The sequence below is a fragment of the Vulpes vulpes genome, unplaced genomic scaffold (genome assembly GCF_048418805.1).
Source record: "Vulpes vulpes isolate BD-2025 unplaced genomic scaffold, VulVul3 u000000698, whole genome shotgun sequence".
In the NCBI taxonomy this organism is placed as follows: Eukaryota; Metazoa; Chordata; class Mammalia; order Carnivora; family Canidae; genus Vulpes; species Vulpes vulpes.
In genome coordinates, this window is record NW_027325792.1 from 820,945 (window position 1) to 843,608 (window position 22,664).

General features: G+C 49.3%; 2 protein-coding genes across 8 annotated transcripts in view; one reads left to right on the plus strand and one right to left on the minus strand.

The window, feature by feature from the left end:
- Nucleotides 1–11,861, minus strand: part of LOC140597389 (piwi-like protein 1) — a gene marked incomplete at its 5' end in the record, with an annotated part of 124,338 nt that extends 112,477 nt beyond the window's left edge. The window contains 2 exons of the mRNA XM_072745656.1: nucleotides 11,556–11,599; nucleotides 11,704–11,861. Of these exons, the coding sequence (XP_072601757.1) occupies nucleotides 11,556–11,599; nucleotides 11,704–11,861 (202 nt within the window). The remainder of the gene's footprint in view (nucleotides 1–11,555; nucleotides 11,600–11,703) is intronic.
- The window catches only part of LOC140597372 (uncharacterized), a 340,786-nt gene that overhangs the window by 313,414 nt on the left and 4,708 nt on the right, over nucleotides 1–22,664 (plus strand). The window contains exons 1-5 of one of the 7 annotated variants that reach the window (XR_011999222.1): nucleotides 12,135–12,461; nucleotides 17,053–17,191; nucleotides 19,767–19,895; nucleotides 20,638–20,721; nucleotides 22,284–22,422. The gene's annotated coding sequence lies outside the window, so the exon portion shown is untranslated. Of the gene's footprint in view, nucleotides 1–12,134; nucleotides 12,462–15,415; nucleotides 15,611–17,052; nucleotides 17,192–19,766; nucleotides 19,896–20,637; nucleotides 20,722–22,283; nucleotides 22,423–22,664 lie in introns of those variants that run through there. The other 6 variants (XR_011999220.1, XR_011999221.1, XR_011999226.1 and 3 more) reach the window with 6 other exon arrangements.

Genomic DNA, 22,664 nt, shown 5'->3' on the forward strand with positions numbered 1-22,664 from the left:
CAGCCTGCACGGGGCTGGGGCCTTCTCAGAGAAGGGGTCTGAAGGTGTCTGGCACACAGCGAGAGCCCAGTAGCTGCTGGTGAACGGATCAAAGCTTCCTCTCCTGGACTCTTGCTCTCTCTCATACATGGTTCCAGAACAGCCCTGCCCCACCCTCCCACCCACACACTTCCACCCTGCCCTCCACATCCACACAGATGGATAATGAAAGCAGAGACACAGGACGGTCCTTCTGCAGCCCCATCTGTGCCTGTGGGAGAGAGCGGGGGGGGGGGGGGGGGGGGCGGGGGGGCGGGGACATAGGTGATGAAGCCATGGCACCTGGATCTTCAGAGCCCTAGTGCTAGCAAAGTCTTCCCTCTGGGCACCACCCTCCTAACCTGCCCTAAACATGGCTGTGGGCCTTACAAGGGAAGCAAAAGCCTGTTTCTCAGTGGGCTGCTGCTAGGACAGCCCCAGTTAACCCTTTTCTGGGATGCTATAAATAGGCACCACGCATCGTTCCCTCAGAGTATAGGGACTGGCCAACCTGCCCTGACCTGGAAGCAGGGCGTTTTGGGCGCTGAGATTGGGTTTCCCTCACACAGGTGCCCTGCACAGGTGCTCAGACACCCCCTGACGAGAAGGTCACGCAAGTGCCTGGTTCTGGGGCATTCACCTGGGGGCATTTTGGCAAAAAGGTCCCCCCAGCTACACCTCCCGCACACAGCCACTCAGGGAGATGATGGAACTGTGAAGACAGTCAATCCCCCGCCCCTCCATTCCCGGAGAAAACAGCCTGCGTGTCTCACATTCCCAGCCCATGCCCTGGAGACCGGCCAGCCCTCTCCTGGGTGCTCTGCTGCTGTGTGAGGCGGCTCCCCTGGCAACACGCCCCACTTCCTCAGACCCACGGGCCTCGTGGATCAGGAAGGCACGCACAGACGCTGGAGCGGCCTCAATTCTCTCTGGGGGTCTGGGCAGCTACAGGAGATAAGAACACGAATTCCAGATGGTTGCTTCAAACAGCACAGGGTGAGCCAGAAAACACATTAGCCACCTCTAGCCTACACTGGGAGGAAAAGCAGCCAAGCATCACATCCAAGGGCTGGGTGAGTACCCTGGCTCTGCTCCCTCACCAGCTGTGTGGCCTTGGGTAAGTCACTTCACTTCCTTCGTGCTTCAATTTACTCCCCTCTATAAAAAGGGATAATAAATAGGACCTACCCCTCTGAGCTGTTTTAAGACTGAAATATGTTCATGGATGTAGAGCACTTAGCACAATGTCTAGGACACAACAGAACTTTCTGGAAAATGCTCTGTGCCTAAAATGTCCAAAACGGGATCCCTAGCCACATGCGGCTATTGTCCACTTGAAACCTGGGACAACTGAGCAACAGGATTTTTTTATTTGAGTTTTACTTCCTTTAAATGTAAACATGTAACACTAGTGGCTCCAAATGGATGGTGCAGGTCTGGAACACAGTAGGTGCCCGGTAAATGCTAATTATGATTGTTGTTAGGGGTGGTTGTTTTTGGAGGGCTCACTGGGTTACAAACTAGGGAGCATTTCATTTCTGAGCAAGCTGAGATCGGGGAAACTGTATTCATCTTCAAATTCCAGCATCTTGCTGAGCGGTTCTGAACCGCATTTGGGTTTTGGGGTTGTGGACCTCAGAGACGTACTGAGGATACTCTCTCCCTACAACAAGTACAAAGTGTCTGCATAACTTCAGGGTTGCCCAGGCCTCTAGATCCCACAGACACCTAGCACCCAGGAGGTCACTTCCGCACTGCGGGGCTGAGCTCCAGATGCTGGGGCCCTCACCCTGCCCAGGCGGGCATCTGTGTTTTGTCTGCCTAGTTCGTTCCCATGTCCCTGCCTGGTCATGTCACCTGGACTCTCCTCTGGGTCCCCTCCCTCCCTCTCACTGGGCTGACCCCACAGCGTCCCTCCAGGCTTGACAGATCTAAGCTATGAGTCCCAGAGTGACTGGCGCAAAAGCCATATGTGACTGGGGCGGAGGTCCAATGAAACCTAATCCTGAATCTTCCAGGAGAACTACAGCAGGGGGGTTGGGGGGGTAAGGCGAAGCTCTCTGTCTGTTGATGCCAAGCTGGCAGGTTGTAACCTGAGAGCTGGGCAACATTCTCCCTCCCCAGAGAGACCAACAAAGCAGAAAGCTAGCACAGAGAAAATCAGTGCAGAGACCAGAAAACACAGAGGGTCCTGATGACATCATTGGAACCCCTGGATAGAGCTGTACCTGAAGCTGGCCTCACTCCAAACTTCCCAAACCCCTGAAACCACAACGTCGATTTCTTAAGGCTCTCTTTCCCTCTTGGCTTGATCTTCATATATTTATTCGTTGTTCGAGCTGGCTTTGTTAGCAAGTTATCGTCCAAATTGAAATGGGTGGAGCCGGCTAAAATACCGCGCCGTGTTACTTCTCAGTTGTGTGACCTTGGTCCAGTTTCTTAACCTCCCTGAGCTTCAGTTTCTCTCATCAGTAAAGAAGAGTTGCTATTTGTACCTGCTCTATAGGAAGCTCACTTTGTGCACTAAATGAGATCAAACAAAGCAAATTAGAGCAGCATTTAATAAATGGTGGTTGTAAAGATGTCTAGTTCTCAAAAAGAAGGAAACAAATGCATGATAGTTGCTATAATTCTAACTAATTAGACGTAATTTACTAAATAATAAAAATTAAAGGAGAATCTAGTCAAGGTCCCAGGTATCATCAACTCTCAAGTCTTGAGGCTTCCGTTCTCTGATTTTTAAGTAGGAGACTCACTGCCAAAGGAACGGTTATTGTCCTTTACAAAACTGAGTTCTTTCAAGTTTGTCCAATGAAAAAGCACAAAAATCTATTTATTTCTTGTCTTCCTCTACTACTCAAGGAAAAGTACACTGCCTCCCCCTGGCCTTCAGCACTTAGCTGCTCATCCAGGGCCTCGCGGTGGCTAAGTGACAAGACCCGCAAGCTCACAAGGGCGTCAGAATTTCTTCAGCTGAGGGATTATTGCCAGGAGGACAATGAATAAGCAGACCCAGAGGGAAGATCCAACTACCCACCTCAGGATGTTGAGGCAGCCAGGCAAGACTCAGCCTTCCCCACCCCCGCTCAAGGGCTCGTTCCTTTGGACCCCAAGAAATACCCTCTTCCCAGTCTGCGGCACTGCTCCTGTGGCAGCAGCACCCCCAGCCTGGGGCTTACCCCAAGAGAGCAAGATCCTACACTGAGAACATCTACAAGTTCATGTGACTGACCAGACAGGGCAGCACAATGTCCTTCTGCGACTGATTTCTATCTTGCTCTTAAATGGGTAAGCCAAGCACTCTGCCTGGTCCCTTCATAAATACTGGTGAATACCTGGCAGTGATAGCATCGCAGCAGTGCTGCGCGGTACAGGATACCCTCGCCACCTGATGCACGAGGACACCAAAGCTGGAAAGGTCCAAGCATCCACTAAATGGCAGGACTCAAACTTGGAACACAAGGCTGTCCGATTCCAAAGCCTGGACCTTTTGCCAACTCCACGTGCTCAGAGGAGCTCATCACCATATGTGATAGGTCATTGGTTTCAGCTCCGGAGTGATGCGGAGCCCGGTTCCAGAGCCAGAATCCAAGCTGTACCACTGACACTGTCGGTGACCTTTGGTGACTTATTTCCCATTCCCGTGTGTCGCTATCCTTACCTTTAAGGGACAGTGTTTTATCCACTTTGTGTGGCTTCATAACAATTAAATGAGGCCATCACCATAAGATGCTCAGTAAATACTGTTTAAGAAATAAAAAAATCTTTACCCTGTTAGAATGCCTTTAGTTGAGCCTTTGCTTTTCCTGACCAGAACGAAGATTCCCAGATGGTCTTATCAGTGACCGAGTTTTAATAGGTCTTAAATACAGACTTGGCAAATTCCTTGTTGAGAAAATGCGAGAGACCTGGCTCTCGGGGAGGGATGCTGGCCAAATCTGATGGTTTGAGGTTCTTAGAATCCTGGAGCTGTCCAACTGCGTCCACTTGGAAAGCAGAATGGCATAGGCAGAAGGAAACTGCGGGCGGCCACAGGTGGTTAGGGGCAGCGCTGGGACAAGGACTTTGGTGTCCTCACTTCCCATCCTGGGGTCTGCAGCCAGCAAGTGGGGTGTCCCACTGGGGTGCACAAATGCCCTTTCCTACCTGCCGACCAGCAACAAATGCTACACTACCATTTCCCGGAGCCCTTCATGAGGTTACTGCAGGGAAGACCCAGCCAGACCGCACAGGAGACATAACCCAGCCGGAAAGCTAGGCCCCACCTGCCACCCTCCTCACATCAAACCAGGGTGCTAAAGCCCACCAGGCCCTGTGCTAGCAAAAGCTCCTGGAAGCCGCATTGCCAGAGACCTGAAAAAAGCATCAAAACACACCGCACGGATGTGGCTGCATTATTCACGAGGAGAATTTCTGCCAGCTTAAGCCTGAAAACACGACACACGTGAACTGATCTGAGTCAACCCTATAAGCATCAGAGAACCCCAAAATATCCACACCCAGTATTCCTGCATCTACTTGACTGGCAAGTATTTCTGGAACCCCTATTTGGCCAGTGGGGGAGTGGGGCAGAGTAAGGCGCTGTGGTTTCTAGCCTAAGAATTGAAAGATCAGAAGAGAACAGCGAAGTTTCTTCTCTTGCCTAAAGACTCTGTGCCCCCGATTTGTGCCCTGCATTTATTGCTCGGCTGTGGCCAGAGCAGTCCGCAACATGGATGAATTCATGCTTCTCCCCTTGTTCAAAATTCTCCCACGGGTCCCGTCTCATTTCCGGGGGGGCCACAAGACCCTGCAGGAATGGCCTCCTGCTCCCTCTCTGACCTGTCTCCTCCTCCCTTCTGTTCACTCCACTCCAGGCTCCTTGACCTCTTTGCTATTCATCGTTCCTGACTCAGGGCCTTTGCCTATGCTGTTCCCTCTGGCAGGAACACCTTTCCTGCAGAGGTCAGCAGGGTTCCCTCCTTCCCTTTAGGTCTCTGCTCAAATGTCATAGTATCAGAGGCCATGCCTGACCACCTCCTCTGGAAAGCACTGCCCATTCCGCTCCACTCACTTTCTTTTTCTTTTCGTTCTTTTCTTTAAGATTTCTATTTATTTATTCAGGAGAGACACACAGAGAGAGGCAGAGACATAGGCAGGGGGAGAAGCAGGCTCCCTGCGGGAAGCCTGATACAGAACTTGATCCCAGAACCCGCAATCATGATCTGAGCCAAAGGCAGATGCTCAAACACTGAGCTACCCAGATACTCTCCACCCACTTTCTAGCTTTATTTTCCTCACAGCATTTGTGACTTCTAATACAGGCATACTTTGCTTTCTTGTACTTTGCAGACACTACTTTTGTTTTTCTTTTCTTTTTTTCTTTTTACAAATTGAAGGTTTGTGGCCATCTTGCATCAAGCAAGTCTGTATTAGCACCATTTTCCCAATAGCATTTGCTCACTTCCTGATTCTGTGTCACACTTTGGTAATTCTAACAATATTTCAAAACTTCTCATTATTATTATGTTTGTCATAGTGATCTGTGATCAGTGATTATGAAAACTCATGATGGTCAGCATTTTTTTTAACAGTAAAATGGTTTTTTTTGGAAGCCTTCACCTCCCACTCCCCTTAAAACATGTATACAATATGTACAATAAAATAAAAATAAAATTAATTGTATTGTAATATGTGACATAACACAGCATTTCTAGATTAAGATGATTATATTATTAAAGATATAATAATAATTATATTATTTTCTTTAGACATAATTCTTTCGCATACTTAATAGACTACATTATAGTGTAAACACAACTTTTACATGCACTGGGAAACCAAAAAATTCCTTTGACTTGACTTATCACAATATTTGCTTTCTTCTGGTGGCTTGGAACTGAACCCACGATATCTCCAAGGGGTGCCTGCATATATTTATTGTTTATCTATCTGTCCCCCAACTAGATCCTATGCTTCATGAGAGCATGTGAGCAGGGATGCCGCTTTGCACCTTTTCTACAGTTCCTAGAGCTGCACCTGGTACATAGTTGATGTTCAATAAATATTCCTGGAAGAAAGGAGGCAGCAAAAAACGTCAGGAATGGAAGGAGGGAGAGGAGGTGGGATAGAGAGGAAGGAAAGAAGAAAGGAAGGAAAGGAGGGAAGGAGGCAGGAAAGAAAGGAGGAAGCTTTCTTCTAAGAAGTGGCAAAAAGCTCCATCTTGGACCCTGTTACCAGCTGATACTTTCTGAAGTCCAAGTCCAAACAACACCCTCCTTGCTCATAAATTTTCTACAGCTCCCTGCCGTCTAATGGAGCAAAGCCCCGAGCAGGGTGCATCTAGCGGGCCTTTGCTGCCCCATCTCTTCCCCTACATACACCTGACCTCAAGCCATGTCTCCAGGGACTCTGCTGGACCTCTGTGAGGCCACCCTTCAGAGCTGACAAAGCAGGATTTGAATCCTGGCTTCTCCACAGACTGGCTGTGTGACCTTAAAGTGAGCTGCTTAACCCCTCTGTGCCTCCAGCTCCTCCTTTATGGAGCGAAGGAGACAAGTACCCTCCCTCCTCGGGCCGTCATGAAGAAGTGAAGGAGTTTTCCAGCACAGAGGTTTCTCCGTCTCAACCACAGTGCCAGTCTGGGCTGACACTTCTTGGTGGGGGGGGGTGGGGGGTGGGGGGGCTGTCCTGTGCATCGCAGGAGGCTGAGCAGCATCTCTGGACTCTACCCACTAGATGTCAGTCCCACCCTCGTTTTTGACAAGAAATGGCTCCAGACATTACCAAATGTCCCCTGGGCTAGGGCTGCCAGATTTAGCACTAGGCACATTACTTCTGTTTATCTGGAATTCGAATTTAACTCGATGACCTATACGTTGTCCAGCAACCTCACCTGGGGGGCAAAACTGTTGCCCCTCTTTTATTGAGAAGAAGTAGATCCAAGTGGAAGCACCACAGGGCTCTCAGTAGAAACATCAGTTGATTCTCTCACTTCCTCCAATCTTCTTAGGATGTGAAACCCTCCTCCACCATCCCGTCACACCCCTACCCTGTCCCAAGGCTGGAAGGCACAGCTCCCCAAACGCGCCCAGCTCAGCCGCTGTGGCAAGGGCTCCCCATGGCAGCTCTCATACCAGCTCCAGTTTGCAGAGGTCCACAAGAGCCTCCTCTCCAGCACTGGCCTCATCCCCCTGCCTCCTTCCCCCGGGGGTCTGTCCTCCTGCCCTCAAGCACCTGCTTTTGTCTCTTCCAATTAAGAGGCCTCCCAGGCCTAGCCCAAGGCAAGAAAACAAGGCAGTTAGTCACTTGGCTTCCATTATCAACCTGGCTCAAGTGGCTGGCTCCTTTAATGGCAGTCGTCATGGCAACAAGAAGCTGGTCCCCACAGCTGCCACTCTGGGAACCAAAACAAAATTAAGGGTTGGAGGCTGGGAGGAGAAAGGAGGGGAGGGCAAAGCGAGCCAGGGTGGAGCCAGAATAGAGCTGATTGGGTTTAACTGCAGGAAATCTCACCCAGGCCACCCTATCTCCTGGGCGACACTGGGGAGACAGAAAAAATAAGATGCCTGCCCAGAGGCAGCTCAGGCTAATGTGGTGGGTGTTTTCACATCGCTTATCCTGACAAGTGATCTTCATCCTCACTGGGAATAAACTGAAACTCAGACCCTTGTGAAGGTACAGACAGATGCCCCTCTAAGGCTGTGCAATTACAAGCCATCAAGTTTAGCTCCGCCCTCTTCCTCCACCTAGCTCCTGTCCTCCCCATCCGTTTTCCCTGTGCTTTTAGGATAGGACCTCCTGCTCTGCCCCTCTGCATTTGGCACCATGCTCCTTCCTCTCTGTCCTCCAGCCACTTCAGAGTCCTCTCATCACTCAAGTTCACCGTGCTCCCTCCAGCCACAAAGTCTTTGTATATGCAGTTCCCTCTGCCAGGAATGGTTCCCCTCTGTCTTCCCACCTCCTGCCTTCATCTTAAAGGTGTGCTCATCCTTCACGTATCTTCTTAACATCACTTCCTCCAGGGCGCCTTCCTGGGCCACCTTAACCTTGTTGTATGTTCTTGTGGTGCCGAGTACCTCTCCTTCATACCTTGGTGCAAAGGCTATCATAATCCTCTGAATTACACTCAGAATGTCTATCAGGATCTGTGTACCAAAATGGGAATGTCAGCCCTATGAGGGCAGGACTTCTCTTATTCACTGCTGCATCCGCAGAGCCCAGTCCTGTGTCTGGCACACAGACACCCTTCAGTAAATAAACATGTCAGAATTTGAACCCAGCTCTGGGTGAGCCCAATGCTCCTTCTTGACCTGCTTCATGGTTCTGAGTCCTACTGGCTCCCAGAGTCAGCACAGGACAGAGCTTTCAGCCCCATAGCCGCTGCTGGCTTTTCTGGCTTCTGTGGCTCAGCCCAAGCTTGCAAACCTTGTCTAAAGAAACTGACTGTTAAGCCACCCTTTCCAGGAAGAATGACGGGAGGTACCTTTGGATGAGGCTGTGACAGGCAGGGATGTGACTTCTCTGAACCCAAAAGATGAAGAGAAGGAAGAGCAGACTTGACTCCCAGATTTCTAGGCAAAGAGTTTGCCTCCACCATTCCATTGAAGACTGGCTCTCTGATACTGGGACAAGATGCTCTCCCAAGAGGTGGGCAGAGGAAGGCAAGGAGAGAGGAGGTCTGCTTTGGTGGGGCATGGACTCATCGCCACGCCCTTAGGGGCACCCATGCTGAACAAGGGGTTCATAGAAGACTTGAACTTGTCTTCCCTTGACTGCTTCTGTGCCCTTGAGAAATCACTTATCCCGTCTGGGCCATTTTTCACCTCTGTAAGATGGAAATCATTCCATCCACAGCTGAGACTGTGGTGCCGTGGAGACACGGATGAGCACGTTTAGGATATAGAGGTAAGAGCCTGGCTCTGATGTCAGACAGATCTGGGGGGTTAAGTCCCCGGCTTTGCACCTTCTTGGCTGTGTTCTCTTGAGCAATCCACACCTCGTCTCCAGGCTTGGTTTCCTTGTCCATGAAATGGGGGCAGCCTCAGTCACCTCATAAAGTCACCGTGTACACAGGATACGGCACAGAATAGTACCCACTCTATGGAAACTCTGATTACTGAAATGATGTGCCCTGAGAAATGCAGAATTTAGAATCAGCCACCAACTTGTGGCTATAAACCTGCCTTCTGACTGCAGATCCAGGGTCAAGGACCTTTGCCCAAACTTGCGAGGTTCTGTCCCTGACCCCTTCAGGCACCAAGCAGGATGCCAAGGGGTCCCTCTGATCAAGTGATGGCCTCAGCCTTAGGCCAGGCAGAAAGCTCATTCTAAGCCCCAAACTCGGCTGCTCCCAGGACAGAGGATGCAAGCTGACAACTCTGGTCACTGGAGGCAACGTGTCCTCCACAGCTTGCCGATATTCCAAACTAGACTGACATGGGTAGGACCTCCAGGAGCATTGCACCAATGCCTCTTTCTCCAGCTGTGGAAACTGAGTCCTTGAGAGAGGAAAGGACTTGTCCAGGGCACCAAGGGAGCTCCTGGCAGAACCAGGCCAAAGGCCCAGCTGAAGCCCTGCCCAGAAGCAGATACCGAGAGGCACTGCCCTCCCTGACGCCTTGCTCCCAGGCTCTTCTACCTGTAGACCCCTTCCATTGAACCAGCAAGCCATTTCCTGAGAAACAGCCATTCCAGGGATGCCTGGGTGGCTCAGTGGCTGAGTGTCTGCCTTTGGCTCAGGGCTTGATCCCGGGGTCCTGGGATCGAGTCCCGCGTCAGGCTCCGCACAGGGAGCCTGCTTCTCCCTCTGCCTGTGTCTCTGCTTCTCTCTGTGTATCTCTCATGAATAATAACTAAACGCTTCAAAAGAAAAGAAAACACAGCCATTCCATGTGACAATCTCCGGGGAGTACAAATTACATCTAGGTTTAAACAATGAACAAAGAGACTACAGGCTTTTAACCTGAAGGCTTTTGAGAGAGTTTCTATAAGACACCCTCCACCAACTCAGTCATCAGAAAATTGCAGGTGTGCAGGTTTTGTTGGAAAGATGGTCTATCTAGATAGAGCTTTCTTCAGGTCCCACAATGCCTCTAAGAGGGCCAAACTGAAAAGTTCTGGACCTTTCTGAGGAACTCCACATCCCTCATTACGGATCCTTATTCAGAAATGCCAGAATATACAACTAGCTCTAGAGCTGATTCTTTGAACAACACGAGACATGCCACACAGAGACCTACGCACAACATGCGCCCATGCTTTCTGAGGAGGGAGGGGCAGCCACAGGTCCCCTCTTCCAGGCTGTCTTTGATGGCTGACTGCCACCATGCAGGGAGGGGCTTCTGGGTGCTCAGTGCTGACACCAGGCTGACACCCTCCTCGTGTGTGCACACGCATGCGTACACACACACACACACACACACACACGCAATCAGGCCAGCCCCAAGGTCTACAGCCCTCTGTGATCTCGGGCTGAGGACTCAAGGTACAGAGGTGATGCCGCTCAACAGCGATCGGGTCCCAGGTGAGGGATGTGAGGCAGCATAAGGAGGGCAGCACACACACATACAGTCACACATACCTGGTCGCAGCCTCACTCACGCACGCAGAGACTTACGCATCACACGGTCACACACCATACTCACAAAAACAGATCCACACACAGACACATGCACACGCAATACGGAGACACACTTGGTTACCTCCAGGCAGATGCACAGACAGCCTCAGACACACACTCACAGCACATGTCGGCGCCCACACAGGAGTGAGCGTGCTCCACACACAGTCCGGGCATCTACATGCTTCCCAGGAACCCACCACTGCAGGTTCGCCCCTCTCCGGGAAGTCGAGGGCTATTCGCTAAAGGCTAGACTGGGCTCCCAGCTGGCCCCAAGGAGAGTGAAGGGGGCGGAGGGGCAGGTGAACCCTGCCTGATTCGCACCCTACTGCGTGTCGGGGGTGGGGGGGTGGGCAGGGGTGGGCAGGGGTGGGCGAGGGGAACTCGCCTGCCAAGACGCCCTGGCACAGGCCCACAGATGGTGCAACCCAATGACCAGGGACTTTCGGGGAGGGAGTCCCCAAGCTCCTGGGGGCGGCTCTAAGGACTGAGACTTGTGGGGAAGGGGAGATGGGGGGTGTTACCCAAAGTGAACCGTTCCCTTTTCCCGAAGTCTGGTCCTCCTTCTGCAGCCCTACCCAGCCCCTCACCTCCCAGTAAGTCCAGTCAGCCCCCAGGTGCTTGCCTCCCCTTAATGAGACCCACCCACCTGCTCCTCCACAAGAGGGGGTCCTACCCAGACACGCCCGGGTGTGCCCCATCGGGGGCGGCCCTCCCGCTGCGTCCGCCCCTACACACAGCAGCCAAGCATCGACCCCGTACCTGAGGCCCCCACCCCCAACTCACCCGCCTCCAGTCCTACCAGGTGAGCCCCACAGCTCAGGTGGCCGCCCCGCTGCCACGGGCCCCCACCCCTTTGGAGACCCTTCCCCCGGGGGAGCTCCGGCGGCTCCCTCCGCAGGGTCGCGCCCCCGGCCACCCCACCCCCGGCACCTACCTCCTTCTTGACAGTGCGCAGCAGCCTCTGCCGCGTGTCCGCCTCTGTGGGACGAGACGGGGGGACGGCGGGTCAGCCGAGCGCTGGGGGCGGGGGCACGGGCCGCCCTCCCGCCGCCCCCGCGCCCCGCGCCCGCTCACCCGCTTACCCGCGGGGCCCGAGGCCATGGCCGCGCGCGCTGCGTTCCCGACCGGGCGGCGGCGGCGGCGGCGGCGGCGGCGGCGCTCGCTCGCGGGCTCGGCTGCAGCAGCCGCGGCGGGGCGGGGCCGAGGGCCCGGTGACGTCAGGGCCCCCCGCGCGGCCGCCCCGCCCCGCCCCGCCCCGCCCCTCCCGAGCCGCCGCCGCGCGGCCGGGCGCCCAGCGGGAGGGTCCTCCGGGCCGCGCGCACGCCCCAGGCCTCGCCCGGCCCCGCCCCGCCCCCGCGGGCAGCCCCGCCCACCACGCGCGGCGCCGCAGTCCCACCCCCTGCGGGGCGGGGCGGGGCGGGGCGGGGCGGGGCGGGGCGGGGCTGCGTCCCTTCCTGGACGTCCGCTCGGTGCCAGGCTGGAGGCGGCCGCGGGAGCCGGTGGGACTGTTCCTGACGCTCTCTGGGCCTCAGTGTTCTCATCTCTAAAATGGACAGAATATGGGACGCCCGGGTTGCTCGGCGGTTTGGCACCTGCCTTCCGCTGGGGGCGTGACCCTGCGATATTACGAGATAGCTGCTCTATTATTATTAATCATTAGTATTATTGTTATTATTGAGAATCTTGTTCTTTGGCTTTCTGTTGACTCTCACTCGAGATTTATTCATTTGTTTGATAAGTATGATTTGAATAACTGCTTAGCAAGGCTTTATATTCAGACTCTCTAAATCTTTTGTTGGGGGTGTGCCTTTCTAGAGAACTCTGGACCCTGAATGTGAAGGTACGAAACCAGAAATCGGTTGTTTGGTTAAATTCTTTCTGTGGAATTTCTCTGTTCTTATCAATAGTTTAACTTCAACCCCCAGACCTACGTAAGAGATTTTCACGTTAGGCTCTTCAATCTCTTGTCCTTGAAATACCGAGTCTTTTGGCAGAGATTCTTACGTGTCCCAGAGTACCCAAAAGATGAGTGACTCCACTTTTTCCCCTCATTTTGGCCACTGAAGATTTGCTTAATGTATTTCTCTGATTTATGTTTATCTCACGTTTGTACTAATAATGTTGGACCTAATGTTTATCCTTTCTTTCTTTCTTTACACATACACACACTCACGAGACTATTCTGGACTTTGGTGCAGGGGCCGTTTATGGGTGAGGCTTAGTCATACCAATTCCCTTTCATTCTTGATTTCTCTCCCTATTACTATCACTCATCTCCTGCCACTTTAGCTCAACTCCTAGACTTGCTCATGACTGAAATGAAAGCTGGAGTTTTTGAATAAAGAAAAGGAAATGCCAAAAGAAAGAAAGCTGATAAAATTAGAAAAGAGGAGAATCCCTCTGACCACTTAAACATATATTTGTATATATGTATATGTGTGTGTGTGTGTGTGTGTGTGCTTGGTATACATACCATATACATACCATATACATACATGGTATGTATGTATTATATATGCGCGTATATATTTCAGTGGTATTATGGAAACTCAAGAATTTCATTGCTAAAATAATTTTCTATGCCAAGTGAATACCTATTTGCATTCGCTTTCATAATTATTTCTATAATTGGTTCTACAAGTAAATGCAGAGATAGCTGCATAGGCTTACTCCTACCACCTGCTTAGTACAGATATACAGAGAAGGCAATAATACATATTTAAATTATTCTTCTTGGGGATCCCTGGGTGGCTCAGGGGTTTAGCGCCTGCCTTTGGCCCAGGGCCCCATCCTGGAGTCCCGGGATTGAGTCCCACGTCGGGCTCCCAGCATGGAGCCTGCTTCTCCCTCCTCCTGTGTCTCTGCCTCTCTCTCTCTCTCTCTGTCTATCATAAATAAATAAATACATCTTTAATAAATAAATAAATTCTTATTTTCTAACAAATCGTATAATCACAATATTGGAATGATAGCTCACTTAGTCTTCTGTTCCTGCATTCCAACACCCGGGTCCTTTCACAGAAGATAGATGCTCTCGCGCAGCCCCGGTGGCTCAGCGGTTTAGCGCCGCCTACAGCCCAGGGCGTGATCCCGGAGGACGTCAGGATCCCTGCACGGAGCCTGCTTCTCCCTCTGCCTTTGTCTCTGCCTCTCTCTCTCTCTCTCTCTCTCTCTCTCTCTCTCTCTCTCTCCCTCTCCTCTCTGGGTATTCTCAGGAATAAATAAATAAAATCTTAAAAAAGAAAAGAAAATAGATGCTCTCTGAGAATTAAATGGTCAAATATAGAGAGGTAGATGGCTAAATGTAAGTGCTATTTGAATAAATTTGCATATGAAAGGACCTCAAAAAACTTCTGTTAAGAAAAATCTATAAATCATTTTTATCTGAGATGACTCCCTTTCTGTACTCATGCCAGCATCTCTGGAATCAAAACAAAAGTTCCAAAGTTTTCAATAAGATCTTCCTTTTTAGTTCTCAATCAATTGGTTATCCAGTTACTAAGTTATCTGTTTTATATGGAAGGATTTCCATATTTTGTGGATGTAATTCTTAGGACCTGATCAAAATGCAGAAGAAGAAGGGGAATGGAAAAGATATTTAGCTGGGAGGAAAAAAAAAAGAAGAAGAAAGAAAGAAAAAAGAAAAATAGAAAATTTGGATCAGTAAAGATGCTGAATTAGATAAATATGTTAGAAATTCTAGGTCATTAAAATATACTGTGTTACTAGAGCTAGAGGCTTTGATTGGTCTTGTTCTTTGGAAATTCCAGTCACATGGAAGAAAATCTCCACTGAAATGTCCCTAGAACAGATACTGATTAAAACATACACTGTTTCACATTTCTTTCTAAAGAGATTTTCTTTAGTTAATTTTGGCTGCCTTTTGAGTGAAGCCGGAGACTACCATGGGATCATCGCTCTCAGAAAGCCAGGAGTCCCTGAAGTCCCTAGTCCAACTGTGATTGCATTACCTCTGACACAGAAATGCAAAGCAACAATAAACTCAAGGGTGCTGGCCACTGATGTTTTTTAGTTCCTTACCTACTAGTGTCATCTTCAATAAATCAGTATGTAGAGTCCACACTCTATTTCTTTAAAGAAATTCAAAGTAAATATAGATGATTTTCAGGTATTACTGATTTTCCCTAAAACTCAATGATTCATTTGTATTAATACTTATAAAGTAAAAAAAAAAAACTCATAAAGTGCTACGTAATAACTGGTTACTCTAGTTAAAACATTTTGGGAATTTCAACACTTGTTAAGGAACATGTCCACCAGTGACCAGGGTGTAGACTGATGCTATCAACATATATTAAATGAGTAATATTACCTTACTTTAAGAACTCCCCAGAATTATTAACCCCCTCCACACACACACACACACACGAGTTTCATTTTTCTTCATTGTGTTCTAGACCCATGTTCTTTTTATGAGAATTCTAGAAGATTGGAAAGAAGAATAAACAAAGAAGCTACAGGTTGAAATATTATATTCTAGGTTCAGGTACAAAGAATCTAATTTCTTTTACTTTTATTGGAGCTCAATTTGCCAACATACGGCATAACACGCAGAGCTCATCTCAGAAGCGGGCCCCGTGCGTGGAAGGGAGCGACTCCCGTGGTGGGGTCGCCAGCGCCTCGCTCTTCCCGCTCCTCGTCCGCACTGGCCCGGTGGGGCGACCTCCTGCCTTGACTCAGCGCTCCTGGGAGGCTGCCTGGGCTGGGCCACCCGCTGCTCCGGGCTCCTCCCGCGGCCCCGCCCCTCCGAGGCCCCGCCCACGGGACCCGCCCCTCCGAGGCCCCGCCCCTCGGCCCCGCAGCCCCGACCCGGCAGCCCCGGCCCCGGCAGCCCCCGCAGCCCCCGCAGTCTCCGACGGGGCAGCCTCCACCCCCTGCCCTGCGCGCCGCCTGCTGGAAGGGGCTTGACCCCTGGACCCCGAGGTCACCCCAGCTGAAGCAGAGGCTTAGCCAGACTGAGTCACCCAGGTACCCCAAGAACTTAAAACTCCTATTAATGACCTAAGAGCCATGAAAAATGTTGTATTAACAGGGATGGTTAATAATTTCTCAGCCTTCTAAGGAATCTGTAAGGATTAGTCATCTGAATGTTAAGTGACAAGTACTTAGGCTATTTAATGAAACCTCCATCCAGGATTTTAAAAATCCCCTTTCTCTCTTAGGTAGACATCTTCTTTTAATTAAGCAAACGTGTCACTTAAACTACAAAACAGTTACGCTTGCCGATGTCTTAGAATACCTAGAGGACGTGATTTTCAGGTGTTAGACTAGGGTATTTGGATGTAAATTTTAGGGCATCTAGGGCCAAGTGTATTTTACTTATTTTTAATTAAAATCCAATACACATGTAGCGTATTACTTGCTTGAGAGGCAGAGTTTACGGACTCAGTTGTCTATAACAAGGACTCAGTAGTACATCATGTGCCCTCCTTAGTGCCCACCACCCAGTCACCCCATCCCCCAGCCCACTTCCCCTGCAGCAGCCCTCAGTTTACTTCCTAAGTTGAGACTCTCTTCTGGTTTGTCTCCCTCTCTGGTTTTGTCTTGTTTTGTTTTTCCCTCCCTTTAGGGCCAAGAATATTTTAGAGACATTTCTGTAATCATTACTTCTGCCAATTTAAATCACTTTATATCAGATATGATAAAAAGTAATTGCTCTGTAACGGCACCAAATGTTTTTCTTAAGTAAGCTGCTGTTAAAAAGTTGTTGGTTTTACATAATTGATTTTCTGCCTCTTCAGGACACTATCCCTAGAGTATTTGGGTGCACAGCTGAGTGCACTCAAAATAATCCTTTAAAAACTTTACTTTGGAAATGTACATCCTCTCTGGGTTCCTGGGTTTTTGAAGGAATGAGGTTACATACAACAGGACAATTCTAGAAGTCATGATCTGTATTTCCACTTATTTCCCAGGATCACATTTGTGCCAGTACCACACTGTCTGGACGGCCACGGCTTTGTAGTACAACCTGAAATCTGGCATTGTGATGCCCCCAGCTGTGGTCTTGGTTTTGAATAGTCCCCTGGCTATTTGGGGTCTTTTCCGGTTCCACACTAATCTTAAGATGGTTTGTTCCAACTCCCTGAGGGAAGTCCATGGTATCTTGATAGGGATTGCATGAAATGTGTAAATTGCCCTGGGTCGCAGGGACATTTTCACAGTATTCGTTCCTCCAGCCCTCATGAGCACGGAGTATTTTTCCATCTCTTTGTGCCTTCCTCCATTTCCTTCAGGAGCGTTCTGTAGTGTTTAGGGTATAGATCCTTCACCTCTTTGGTTAGGTTTCTTCCTTAGGTATCTTACGCTTTTGGGTGCAATTGTAAAAGGGATTGATTGACTCCTTAGTATTCGAGGGTCTTCTAACAGCAACCTGTCAACAGCTCTTTCTATGTCCACTTATTTCCCAGGTTCTACTGTGGAAACGCCGGAATGAGAACCGTGTAGACAACCTGGGGACACCCGCCCTGGAATGTGGGTGAAAATGCTTAATTTAACATCCCCTGTGGCACACACAGAAGTTGGAACGGTCCGTGGCATCATTAGAAGGTGACATGGAAATTCATTCGTTAAATAGCCTCAAGAAATCTTGTCCAGGGGGCACCTGAGTGTTTCTGTCAGCTAAGTCTCTGCCTCCTGGTTTTTAGCTCTGTTCGTGACCTCAGGGTCATCAGATTCACCCATATTCAGCATGGAGCCTGCTTCGTATTCCCTCTTCCTTTGCCTCTGCCCCTCTCCTCCTTACACTTGCTCTTTTGCTCTCTCCACACACACAAAACAGAATCATTATTCAGTTTTGCTTGGGGGCCATTGTTAAGACAAACCTCCTAAGCCGTATTGTTTATGTTTCATGTGTCCACATCTTAATTTAAAAGGTCAGTCATTAGTCTGTGGCCAAAGTAGTAAAATCGCATTGAGAACTCTAAATTGGTCAGATTTAGTGAGAGGGCTTGTGGGGCTAACATTTGGACATACAAGTCCGTGTTAAATATTTGCAAAATGTACTCTTTTTTCTTTTTTTTTTTTTCTTTTTTTTTTTTTATGATAGTCACAGAGAGAGGGAGAGAGAGGCAGAGACACAGGCAGACGAGAAGCAGGCTCCATGCACCGGGAGCCCGATGTGGGACTCAATCCCGGGTCTCCAGGATCGCGCCCTGGGCCAAAGGCAGGTGCCAAACCGCTGCGCCTCCCAGGGATCCCCCAAAATGTACTCTTTTTAAACATTTTTACTGCAGTTCAATTTGCCGGCAAATTGAACGCTATAGCAAAACACCCAGTGCTCATCCCGCCAAGTGCGCCACGCGCCCCCGCACACCACCCCCCCCCCCCCCCGGGCCACATCATTACCCATCACTGGGTCGCCCTAACCTCCAGCCCAACTTCCCCTTCCACTACCTCTTGTTCAGTTACCGGAGTTGGGTATGTCTCCTGTTTTGTCACCCTCACTGATATTTTCCCTCATTGTCTCCATTCCCTTTATTCCCTTTCACTAGTTTTTATATCACCCAAATGAATGAGACCATATCAAGTTTGTCCTTTTCCGATGGACTTCACTCAGCATAATCCCTCCAGGTGCGTCCACGTCAGAGCAAATGGTAGGTGTTTGTGGTTTCTCATGGCTGAGTAATATTCCCTTGTAGCCGTGGACCACATCTTCTTTATCCATTCATCTCTCGATGGACCCCGAGGCTCCTTCCACAGTTTGGCTATTGTGGACATTGCTGCCATAAACATCGGGAGGCAGGTGTCCCCGCATTTCACCGCATCTGCAGCTTTGGGGTATATCCCCAGCAGTGCCATTGCTGGGCCGGAGGAAAGATCTGTTCTTAACTCTTTGAGGAACCTCCACACAGTTTTCCGGAGTGGCTGCACCAGTTCACATTCCCACCTACAGTGCAAGAGGGTTCCCCTTTGTCCGCGTCCTCTCCAACATTTGTTGTTTCCTGTCTTGTGACTTTTCCCCATTCCCACCGGTGTGAGGTGGTATCTCCTGGGGGTTTGGATCTGTAGTTTCCTGATGGCCAGCGATGTGGGGCATGTTCTCATGTGCTTGTTGGCCGTGTCTCTCTCTTCCCCTGTGAGATTTCTGTTCGGGTCTTTTGCCCGTTTCACGATCGGATTGTTTGTTTCTCTGCTCTTGAGTTGAGTATGTTCTTTATAGATCTTGGACACTAGCCCTTTGAGCGGTCGTTTGCAAGTATCTTCTCCCGTTCTGTAGGTTGTCTTTTACTTTTGTGGACTGTTTCTTTTGCTGCGCAGGAGCTTTCGATCTGGCTGAAGTCCCAATAATTCCTTGTTGCTTTTGTTTCTCTTGCCTTGGCGGACGTATCTTGCGAGATGTTGCTGTGGCCAAGTTGAAAAACGGTGTTGCCTCTGTTCGCCTCTCGGATTTGGATGGATTCTTGTCTCACATTTAGATCTTTCATCCTTTTTGAGTTTTTCTTTGTGTGTGGTGTCAGAGAATGGTCTAGCTTCCTTCTTCTGCATGTGGATGTCCAATGTTCCCAGCACCCTTTTTTGAAGAGACTGTCTTTTTCCAGGGATAGTCTTTCCTGCTTTCTCGAATATTAGTTGACCATAAAGTTGAGGGTCCACTTCTGGATTCGCTATTCGGTTCCATTGATCTATGGGTCTGTTTTTGTGCCACTACCACACTGTCTTGATGGCCACGGCTTTGTAGTACAACCTGAAATCGGGCCTTGTGATGCCCCCAGCTGTGGCCTTCGTTTTGAATAGTCCCCTGGCTCTTTGGGGTCTTTTCCGGTTCCACACTAGAATCTTAAGATGGTCTGTTCCAACTCTCTGAAGAAAGTCCCCGGTATTTTGATAGGGATTGCGTGAAATGTGTAAATTGCCCTGGGTAGTATGGACATTTTCACAATATTAATTCTTCCTCTCCATGAGCATGGAACCTTTTTCCTTCTCTTGATGCCTTCCTCGATTTCTTTCAGGAACGTTCTGTGGTGTTTAGGGTACAGATCCTTTACCTCTTTGGTTAGGTTTATTCCTGGGTAGCTTATGCTTTTGGGTGCAGTTGTAAATGGGATTGACTCCTTAATTTTCGAGGCTCTTCTAACAACAACCTGTCAGTCAACAGCTCTTTCTATGTCCATTTATTTCCCAGGAGCTGCTGTGAATACAACCCAACCAGAATCTAGCAGACAACCTGGGTACACCTGCCCAGGAGCACGGCCAAAGCTATTTGCCATCTTCCACAACAGAAAAGTTCAGCCAACGGATGAAAGCCCAGAGGGTAACATGAAAATTGATTCATTAAATAATAGCCTCAAGAAATCTTGTCCTAGGGGCACCTGGGTGTTTCTGTCAGCTAAGTCTCTGCCTCCTGGGTTTCAGCTCTGGTCATGACCTCAAGGTTGTCAGATTCACCCATATTCAGCATGGAGGCTGCTTCGTACTCTCTCTTCCTTTGCCTCTGCCCCTCTCCTCCTTACACTTGCTCTTTTGCTCTCTCCACACACACACACACACACACAAAGGAATCCTTACTCAGTTTTGCTCAGGGTGTCGTAGTAAAGACAGACCTCCTCAGCCGTATTCTTTGTTTCACGTGTCCAAATATTAATTTAAAAGGTCAGTCATTAGTCTTTGGCCAAAATAGTAAAATCGCATTGAGAACTCTAATTTGGTCAGATTTAGTGGGAGGGCTTGTGAGGCTGACAACATTTGGACATACTAGTTTGTGTTAAATATTAGCAAAATGTTTTCTTTCTTTAAACATTTTCACTGCAGTTCAATTTGCCGGCAAATTGAACGCTTATAGCATCACACCCAGTGCTCATCCCACCATGTGACCCCGCCCCCCCGCCCCGCCCCTCCGCTGCATCACTGCCCATCACCTGGTCGCCCCAACTGCCCACACACCTCCCCTTCCACTACCCCTTGTTCAGTTCCCAGAGTTCGGTCTGTCTTCTGTTTTGTCACCCTCACTAATACTTTCACTCATTTTCTCCATTCCCTTTATTCCCTTTCCCTAGGTTTTATACTCCCTAAATGAATGAGACCATATCAAGTGTGACCTCTTCCGATGGACTTACTTCACTCAGCATAAGTCCCTGCAGGTCCGTCCACGTCGGAGCAAACGGGGGGTATTTGTCATCTCTTGTGGCTCGGTAACAATTCCATTGTAGCCGTGGACCACATATTCTTTATCCATTCATCTCTTGATGGACCCCGAGGCTCCTCCCACAGTTTGCCTACTGTGGACATTGCTGCCATAAACAGCGGGGTGTAGGTATCCCCGCATTCCACCACATCTGCACCTTTGGGGTAAATCCCCAGCAGTGCAATTGTTGGGCTGTAGGGAAGATCTATTTTTAACTCTTTGAGGAACCTCCATCCACACAGTTTTCTAGAGTGGCTGTACACATTCCCACCTACAGTGCAAGAGGGTTCCCCTTTGTCCGCATCCTCTCCAAATTTGTGGTTTCCTGTCTTGTGACTTTTCCCCATTCCCACTGGTGTGAGGTGGTATCTCATCATTTGGGTTTGGATCGGTAGTTCCCTGATGGCCAGCGATGCGGGGCATGTTCTCCTGTGCTTGTTGGCCGTGTCCATGTCTTCCTCTGTGAGATTTCTGTTTGTGTCTTTTGCCCGTTTCACGATTGGATTGTTTGTTTCTTTGCTCTTGAGTTGAATGCGTTCCTTATAGATCTTGGACACCAGCCCTTTGTCTGAGAGGTCCTTTGCAAGTATCTTCTCCTGTTCTGTAGGTTGTCTTTTACTTTTGTGGACTGTTTCTTTTCCTGTGCAGGAGCTTTCAATCTGGGTGAAGTCCCAATACTTCATTGTTGCTTTTGTTTCTCTTGCCCACGCGGATGTATCTTGTGAGACGTTGCTCTGGCCAAGTTGAGAATGGGTGTTACTCGTGTTCTCCTTGAGGACTGGGATGGATTCTTGTCTCACATTTAGATCTTTCATCCATTTTGAGTTTATCTTTGTTTGTGGTGTCAGAGAATGGTCCAGTTTCCTTCTTCTGCATGTGGATGTCCAATTTCCCCAGCACCATTTATTGAAGAGACAGTCTTTTCTCCAGTGCGTAGTCTTTCCTCCTTTGTCGCATATCAGTTGACCGTAAACTTGAGGGTCCACTTCTGGTATCGCTATTCGGTTCCATTGATCTATGGGTCTGTTTTTGTGCCACTACTACACTGTCTGGACGGCCACGGCTTTGCAGTACAACCTGAAATCTGGCATTGTGATGCCCCCAGCTGTGGTCTTCGTTTTGAATAGTCAGTCAGTCCCCTGCTATTCGGGGTCTTTTCCGGTTCCACACAAATCTTAAGATGGTTTGTTCCAACTCCCTGAGGAAAGTCCATGGTATCTTGATAGGGATTGCATGACATGTGTAAATTGCCCTGGGTCGCGTGGACATTTTCACAATATTCGTTCTTCCAGCCCTCATGAGCACGGAGTATTTTTACGTCTCTTTGTGCCTTCCTCCATTTCCTTCAGGAGCGTTCTGTAGTGTTTAGGGTATAGATCCTTCACCTCTTTGGTTAGGTTTCTTCCTAGGTATCTTATGCTTTTGGGTGCAATTGTAAATGGGATTGACTCCTTAATTTTCGAGGCTCTTCTAACAGCAACCTGTCAACAGCTCTTTCTATATCCACTTATTTCCCAGGATCTACTGTGGAAACGCCAGAACGAGAACCGTGTAGACAACCTGGGGACACCCGCCCTGGAACGTGGGTGAAAATACTTAATTTAACATCCCCTGTGGCACACACAGAAGTTGGAACCGTCCGTGGCATCATTAGAAGGTGACATGAAAATTCATTCGTTAAATAGCCTCAAGAAATCTTATCCAGGGGGCACCTGAGTGTTTCTGTCAGCTAAGTTTCTGCCTCCTGGTTTTCAGCTCTGTTCGTGACCTCAGGGTCATCAGATTCACCCATATTCAGCATGAAGCCTGCTTCGTATTCTCTCTTCCCTTCCCTCTGCCCCTCTCCTCCTTACACTTGCTCTTTTGCTCTCTCCACACACACACACAAAGGAATCCTTA